The sequence below is a fragment of the Zosterops lateralis genome (genome assembly GCF_965231275.1).
Source record: "Zosterops lateralis genome assembly, chromosome: 17".
Taxonomy (NCBI): domain Eukaryota; kingdom Metazoa; phylum Chordata; class Aves; order Passeriformes; family Zosteropidae; genus Zosterops; species Zosterops lateralis.
In genome coordinates, this window is record NC_139777.1 from 2,459,807 (window position 1) to 2,467,249 (window position 7,443).

Below are 7,443 nucleotides of genomic sequence, written 5' to 3' on the forward strand. Positions count from 1 at the left end.
TGTAGAAGGGTGAGGAGAGAGTGGGTGTAGTTGCAACCTCATTTACTCATGACACCCTCCCTTCAGTGACTGTCCATGGATTCATCAGGACCATGAGGCATTTTCTGACCTGCTGACTGCCCCGTGGTGCACATTCCTCTGTACAGAAGAGTTTCATCCTCCCATGTCATCACAGGCAGTGGATTGGTTCCATGTTTCTCTCTCACCTGGCAGAACTAGTTAAGGACACAGTATCAATAAAGGCCTTGCCTGTCCCAGTGTCTTCACAAAAATGAAGCCACTTCCCATCAGCTTCTGTTTTGGGGCACGGAAGTTTCAGTTTGTTGCTATTCCATTCCTGTGTCTCCAGCAGGGACTGTTTCCTAACAAACCTGTGGACATCTGGCCCACAGATAACCAATCCCTCACCCAGGCAGCCAGATGGGATGCCTGTACACACAGTGCATTTCTTACAGCACTCACCAGTTGAAAAACATTAATACAAAAGTTTATTTTCTCTAAAGAACAAGTCAACACACATCTGAACTGCATTAGGAACCAAACTACAGAGAGCTGCTAGCAGCAGAGTCAGGCACAAGGTGGCAACACCACAGCTTGTTCTGGGAATGCTGTCACAGCCCCGAGCTGCCACAAGGGCAGGTCACACACCCCAAGGACAAGGCACGGTCACCTATCGGTGCTTATCATCATCTCTTTGCTTCTTGGTATCTCTGTCCCTGCTCCGGTCTCTGTCCCTGTCCTTCCTGTCTCTGTCCTTCCTCTCCCTCCCCCTGCTCCTCTCCTCTTTGGAGTCCCTCTCTCTCTCACTGTCACCCCAGCCCCACGACCTCTCCCTGTCTGGCCACCGTTTGTCCCTGCTCCTTTCCTGGTCGCGGTCCCTCGTCCTCCAGTCCCTCGTTCCCTCACGAGACCAGTTTCTTTTCTCTGATGATCCTTCTCCATAAAAATCATTCTTCACGTTTGGCAAATTGATGGGCTTTCGGAAAGGTCTGTCCCGCCCTCCGAACCGCAGCTGCCCGGATTCTTTTTTGCCTCCAAATCCACCTCCAAGCCTCCGGGGAATCCATCCCTTGAGAGTCCTTTCCAGCTCGAAGTCTACAAAGATCTCGTGCTGGTCGATGACCAGCCTGTTGGCATCCCTGTGAGCCTTCAGGAGGGCGCGCTCCTCCTTGTACTCGACGAAGGCGTAACCCTTGGAAAACCCCGTCACCAGGTCTCGAACCAGACGGATCTTCCTGATGTCTCCGTAGCGGGAAAAAACCTCCCTTAACTTCTCTTCCGTGGTCTGGAGGTTGAGCCTGGCCACAAAGAGGGTGAGGTGAGGCTCTCCCGTGACGCCCTTGTTGGGCACGTACCGGGCCAGCATCGCCCTCCATATGGCCCGGTCGTGGGGCTCCTCGTCGGTGCCGTCGATGCTGCCGGCCTTGAGCGGGTCGTACTCCTTGGCTATGGGGGCCCAGTCAGACATGGTCTGCTGGGGGACAGCACACGTGGCACGTTGGGGGAGATGAATCAGGGAAACCTTATAAATAGGATTGCTTAGAAAAAGGCTCTGAAAATATGAAACCTATAATCGAAATAAAAATAAAAGTTTACTTTGAGTTGTAGGATACCTAGTCTTAGTTACTCTATAACCTAAAAACAACAGCCTGGCCAGCTGAAGGAGAATCCCTTTTGATTGAACAATCCCCTTCTGCTGGCTGAGGGACCCAAAGGTCAATGTACTAAAACAGAAAAGTCTAAAGAGTAGTTTTTAGAGTTTAAAATACAACACAGTATGGTAATGTAGTAGTTCTTATAGGCTGTATGGAGATTCTATAGGATTTTTTAGTGTCTTGTATTGGTTGGTCACTGTAAATTAGAATATTCATCGGAAAAGGAGATATAATGGATTGTAACCAGGACCTCGCTCTCTCTGGCTCTCTTCCCCCTGTGCTCTGACCCCTGCCACCTTGCTCTCTTACGCTCTTCCCTCTTACCCCTGCTCTCTTTGGGGCTTCCCTCCAGCCCAGGCTGGTGGCTGAAGGCAAAGCCCTTTTTACCCACAACCCTTGCAATAAAACCACGTATTCTAGAACATCTCAGCTCTGCAGAGTTCCCTCCCCCTGCCCTCCTCACGGCCTGTGCCAGAAGCGCATCCAGCACCGCCGCACTGTGCTCATCCAAAAATCCCCCAGAGTGTGCCACGCGAAAACAAACCGGCCGTGTCGCTGTTTGAGGCCACAGGCGGGGCAGAGCCGAGTCAGGAGCCGCGTCCTCCCCCGGCCTGAGGGGCCCGGCCCTCCTTCCTTCCCCGCGGGCCCTGCCCCGGCCCCGGCCCCGCTCCTCTCCCTCCCGCGGGCAGGGCCGATCCCGGGCCCGGATCCCTCAGCCGCCCCCGCGGGGCCCATTCCAGCCCTTTCCCCCCTCCCGGAGCCCGCCAGTCCCCCCGTTCCGCTCCCGGAGCCGCCGGAAAGGCCCGATGGGCTCCGCGGGCTCGGTGCCGGCTCCCGGGGCTGGGTGAGGCCCCGTCCCTTACCGGAGCGCGGAGCGGGCGGTGCCGGCCCGGGGGAAGGGGCAGGGCCGGGGGCGGGAGGAGCCGCTCCGCCCCAGCACCGCCGGCGGGGAGGGAGCGGGCATGGAGCGGGGCCGGGGCGGGGAGGAGCAGCGGGAGGAGGAGGAGGATGAAGAGGAGGATGAGGAGGAGGATGGCGGCCCGGAGAGCGCCCTGGAGAAGAGCCCGTTCCAGCTGACGGCCGCCGATGTTTATGACATCTCCTCCGTGGTGGGCCGGGACCTGCTGCAGCTCCGCTCCGGGCCGCAGCTGCCCGCCGCCCGCGCCCGCCTGCAGTTCAGGATCGTCAGGGTGCTGGAGATGCTCGAGGCGCTGGTCAGCGAGAGCAGCCTGGCCGAGGAGCAGCTGCGGAGGGAGAGGGACAGTCTCCGGAGGGAGCTGGAGCAGCTGCGGGCGGCGACACGCGGGAGCGACCCGAAGGTGGGTGCGGGACACGGGGACACAGGGGACACACAGGACACAGGGGACACCGGCCCCTTCCCCAGCACGGGCACACACTCGCGGGTCCAGCACCCAGAACCGCCCTAGGCTGGCCCGGCCGATACTCGCGGTCTCTTTTGTGTCAGCAGGACGAGCCTCACAAAGTCACTTCCCGTCTTTGGCCGTGAAAGTCCCGCAGCTCTTTCCTCTGGGGTGGTTACGGGGGGCGGTGCTGTGGATTCCTCGCTCTGGTTTCACTGCAGTCACTGGCCCAGCAAAGCCGTGCAGGCACGCACAGAGTTCAGAGAGAGTTCAGAGTACAAACCCACCGTGTTCAGCTCCTCACAGCACCGGCCCCATAGCGACCACTGTGTGCAAACACTGAGGCTTTGTAACCCCCTCTGGATTACTACAAAGGTTCTAAACTAAAAGAGTTCAGTTCTCACCTTTCTTTGACACGGAATTTTGGTGTGGCATTAGATGGCTCAGCCTCTCTCATCACCTGAGAACAATCTGATAAAAGCATCTTCTTGACAGCTAAATTGCAAACTCTTTGGGACAGAGACTTTGCTTTTCACTGTGGTCAGAGCCTGTCACAGTTGTGGCCTATACTTGGCTGGGGAACACAGTCACTAAGGGAATACAAAAATATAAAGAACTATAATTAACTGCTTGGAGAAAAAAAAATCAGGATTGTGATGCATTCATACTAGTTCTAAAAATCCCATATTTATAAAACCCAGCTATTTAACTCTCTGAATTAGGAGTTTTTCAAGAGGTTACAAGATCAACTGCTGTTTATTTTACAGCCCAGCCTTGGACCAGATCAGATGGTGATAGACCTCACAGACCCCAACCGGCCCCGGTTCACGTTACAGGAGCTCCGGGATGTATTGCAGGAGAGGAACCAGCTGAAAGCTCAGCTGCTGGTGGTGCAAGAGGAGCTACAGTGCTATAAGAGGTAAAGCTTGAAGTCAGCAGAGAATTAAAACTACTACTAATAAGTACTTCATGTCTGGGAAGCTTATCAGGTGAGAGTGTTGCAGGTTTGGGCCCCTAGGTCAGGACAGGCACTGTGCAGGTTTGTAAGTGACCCCTGTGCTCCCCAGAGCACAAATGAGCAAAGAAAAATGGGGGAACAATGAAGTCTCTATGCAACATGATTTAAAAACCAAACTCCCTTTTCCTCTGCACAGCTCTCAGCCCACACCCAGTTACTCCCACTCCACTTCCAGGCTGGGTTCTCATGCACAAAATTCCTCTGTGCAGTCCCAGCAGTTGCACACACACCCTGTGTCTAAAGCCACACTACATACCAAAGATCATGGGGGGTTTCCAGCTCAGCTTTAGTCAAAGTTTCCTTCCTCCTGCAGCATGATGCTGGTTGGTCTCTGGTTCTTCACTCCCACGGGGGTATGGCACTGATCTAGAAACAGAATATTGAGCTTTTTCATCATTCATGATAAGCTGTGGGGTTTTTGAGACTGCCAGCAGAGGGTTGTGTAAGGCCCTTGAACTGTGCAAAGCAAGTGATTTCAGAGAAGGATTTGGTCTTTCTTGAAGGGAGAAGTCAGTGTGAGTCAAAGGGTGGGATGTGGGAAGAGTCTTGATTTTGGTGCTACAAATTCATTCACCCCAAAGGCTCTCCTTCCCAATCTCTGTCCCCTCTCATCAGATTGGATTATAAATCCTTTGGGTCAAGAAATTGCTTCTTAATCTAGACACAAAACATCTCAGCACATTAGATTTCAGTTGGGATATCTCAGCAGCACCCTCCTGGACACAGCGAGCCTGCCCTTTGCCTTGTCTGTAACAGGCAGCTTAAACCAAGAAGTTAAACTTAAATCCAAGAATTTACAAACTGCCTGACAGCACTTCCCCAGCTCAGCTGGATGCTTTGCTGCGCAGCAGTGGAATGGCTTCTTGTTTTGATTTCCCAGCTGTTACACAGTTTAGTACAGGCCAAGTTAAAAATGTAACAGTGGGAATGTTTTCAGGTTTTTAGTGATTTGAGTCACAGTGCTGTGCACCAAGAGCAGGGCAGGGCTGCTTTTCAGGTCGAGTAAGTTGCAACACTCCTCATACAGTGTTACAGCTTAAGCCAAAACCCATTTTCCCTCTGAACAGTCACATAAAATCCTAATTGTAATTGTAGTAAAGAGTAATTGTGCAGGAAAAGAAGATAAACATACATTCTAAAATGCCTGGTACACATTGGAAATAAGCTCTGTATAACACAAGGTAACAAACAGCTCAGAGACTGGCTCAGAGTGACTGGTGGTGTTTGGGGGCTGCATTTTTCATCATGATTTCTGGGTAGAAGTTACCATGCAGCTGTTAGAGCTCTGCAGTGTCACCCAACAGGGCATTGTTTCATTTATCCAAGAGGAGAGTCTGCCTCAGAATTACCCTGTGCCTGGTGTCACACCAGTTTTTAAGTGCTCTGTGTTTTGATTTCCAAATCCAGTTGAGTGTTGCTTGGCTACTCTTTGCCTGCAGCTACTGCAGTCACAGGCTTTGATCCACTGAGCTCTCCAAATGACTGAGGTCAGCTCAGGACACGCTGTGAAAACACTGAATGTGCAGCCTGGGAAAATCTAACCCCGTTCCAGGCAGGGAAAACACCCTTTGGCCAAACTGAAACTGTTGCCTGGAGTAGGCGGTTACAACTTCTGGAGTGTAGAAACACTGAAGTGGGATGGTAAAATCTAGAGCTGAGGCAAAGCCTTTCTTCTCTCCTCTGTAGGGTGGAAAGAGGAACAGGCACCTGCCTTGCAGGGGAGCTGGGAATCTCCCATCTGTTCCCAGGCCTGCTGAGAGCCTGGCTGGCTGAGCTGGAGGTACCACACATCCACCCACCCCTGCAGAAATTCACCATTTGTGTCCACATTCTCCTCTTATCCTTGGATTTTTGCACAAATCCAAGAGTGATTATCACTTCTCTTTCACCCCCATTATGATTTGCCTTTTTTTTTTTTTTTTTTCCCTGTGGAGAAAGCAGCTTGTTACTTTTTTAGTGTTTTCATTAAAACATAACCCTGGCACCACTACATTGCTGTATTTAGGGATAATAATTCATTATTTTCAGTTCACTACAAGGAAGAGGCTGGGCTGCCATCCCTGTCCTGTGAACACTCATTCACCCATGTCCTGCTGCCCAGTGAAAGGTCTAACTATTGCACTGTCACACTCTGCACAAACCCACAAAAAAATAAACAAAACCATTTCCTTTCCCAGTGGGATTATCTCACAGAAAAAGGACCAAACTGAAGAACTGGAAAAAGAAGCCACTGGCAGCAGTGCTGGCACCAGCAAGGACAGTGAAGAGAAGACAATCATCAAACGACTGTAAGTTGGTCTGCAGATTTTGGGGAGGAATTTGTGAGAACATGGCCCACTTCTTACACAGTAAATCCAGGGATGGACGCTGAACTTTAGCCTAGTTGGCTGGATATTGTTTTCTGCTCTCCATTAAAGTTAAAAACCTGATAAAGCAATCTCTTCCTGGGGAAAATAGCACTGCACAGGAAAGCAACCTCCACCCATGCAAGCAGGGAGTCACTTTTTTCCTAGGAAAAACAAGCATTCCTAAGGAAAATGATTCAATACTTGCCTCCCCTGCCAGCCCCTCAGTGCTGTGAGAGCACCCTGGGCTGGCCCCAGCTTTGTTTACACTGTACACAAAACCCACGAGCTCAGGGTCTGTCCCTAAAATCCCCCAAAATAGCACATTGACAGACCAGGCCCCTGCCTGTTCCTTGGCTTCCAGTTGTACATTATTGTTTCATTTCTGCTATGGATTTTTTCTTTTTTTAGGTTTTCTTTTAAACATGGAAAAGGAGCATCCTCAAGGACTTAACTGCTGCTGGTGAGAATGGCATTGATGAGCCTCGGAGGTGTTGGGAAAGACAATGATTGGAAGCAGCAGCATCACTCCTACTGTAGAGAATGAGCAATCTCATTAAATTCATGTTGTATAATATTCTTTCAGAATAGATTGTACTCTGCTTTTTCAGAAGCTGTTTGAAACAGACACTTTTTTGTATTTCTTACTGTCAGACATTACCCACATGTAGAAAATAAAAACGTTTATAGAAAGTTGGGGTTTATTCTCATTAAAAGAGCCTGTGATGATCTGTACTAGAGCACACTTTTCCTGTCCAGCTATCAAAACATTCAGCCCAAATGATTTTGTAAGATGAAGATAAGTTAGGAGAGGCATGCCATTCACAGGTGGGTGTTTGGGGGTGAGATGAGCAGTGGAGAAAAGCACAGCAAAGGAAGAAAAGCTGCTGCAATTGGGCTCTGCCCTCATGAAAGACTGAGGTGCAGGCAGTGCTCAGACTGGAACAGGTGCACCAAACATTTCATTTCTGACAGATGAAGGTCTCCTGTGGTAGGCAGTTGTGTTTTGTATAAGCTCTGTTCTTTCAATCACCTGCCACAAGCTGTGGATTGGCCCCAGTAAT

At 50.7% G+C, this 7,443-nt stretch overlaps 2 protein-coding genes across 2 annotated transcripts; one reads left to right on the forward strand and one right to left on the reverse strand.

Moving 5' to 3' along the window:
• Positions 1–442: 442 nt before the first annotated feature.
• SNRNP35 (small nuclear ribonucleoprotein U11/U12 subunit 35) lies at positions 443–2,551 on the reverse strand. The gene is made up of 2 exons (XM_083873846.1): positions 2,519–2,551; positions 443–1,567 (listed from the first exon to the last, which is right to left on the reverse strand). The coding sequence occupies exon 2, from the start codon at positions 1,466–1,468 to the stop codon at positions 671–673; it is 798 nt and encodes a 265-aa protein (XP_083729972.1). The 5' UTR covers positions 1,469–1,567; positions 2,519–2,551; the 3' UTR covers positions 443–670.
• A 43-nt stretch (positions 2,552–2,594) lies between these two features.
• On the forward strand, positions 2,595–7,066 carry RILPL2 (Rab interacting lysosomal protein like 2). The gene is made up of 4 exons (XM_083873847.1): positions 2,595–2,974; positions 3,784–3,935; positions 6,212–6,322; positions 6,791–7,066. Exons 1-4 carry the CDS (start codon positions 2,618–2,620, stop codon positions 6,831–6,833), a joined length of 663 nt encoding a protein of 220 aa, XP_083729973.1. The 5' UTR covers positions 2,595–2,617; the 3' UTR covers positions 6,834–7,066.
• The last annotated feature ends 377 nt before the right edge of the window (positions 7,067–7,443 follow it).

Bases quoted from the DNA above. Each gene is read 5' to 3' on its own strand.
- SNRNP35 (XM_083873846.1), bottom strand. From the start codon at position 1,468: ATGTCTGACTGGGCCCCCATAGCCAAGGAGTACGACCCGCTCAAGGCC.
- RILPL2 (XM_083873847.1), top strand. From the start codon at position 2,618: ATGGAGCGGGGCCGGGGCGGGGAGGAGCAGCGGGAGGAGGAGGAGGAT. The intron at 2,975-3,783 runs GTGGGTGCGGGA...TTTATTTTACAG, and splicing joins CACGCGGGAGCGACCCGAAG to CCCAGCCTTGGACCAGATCA. The intron at 3,936-6,211 runs GTAAAGCTTGAA...TTCCTTTCCCAG, and splicing joins GAGCTACAGTGCTATAAGAG to TGGGATTATCTCACAGAAAA.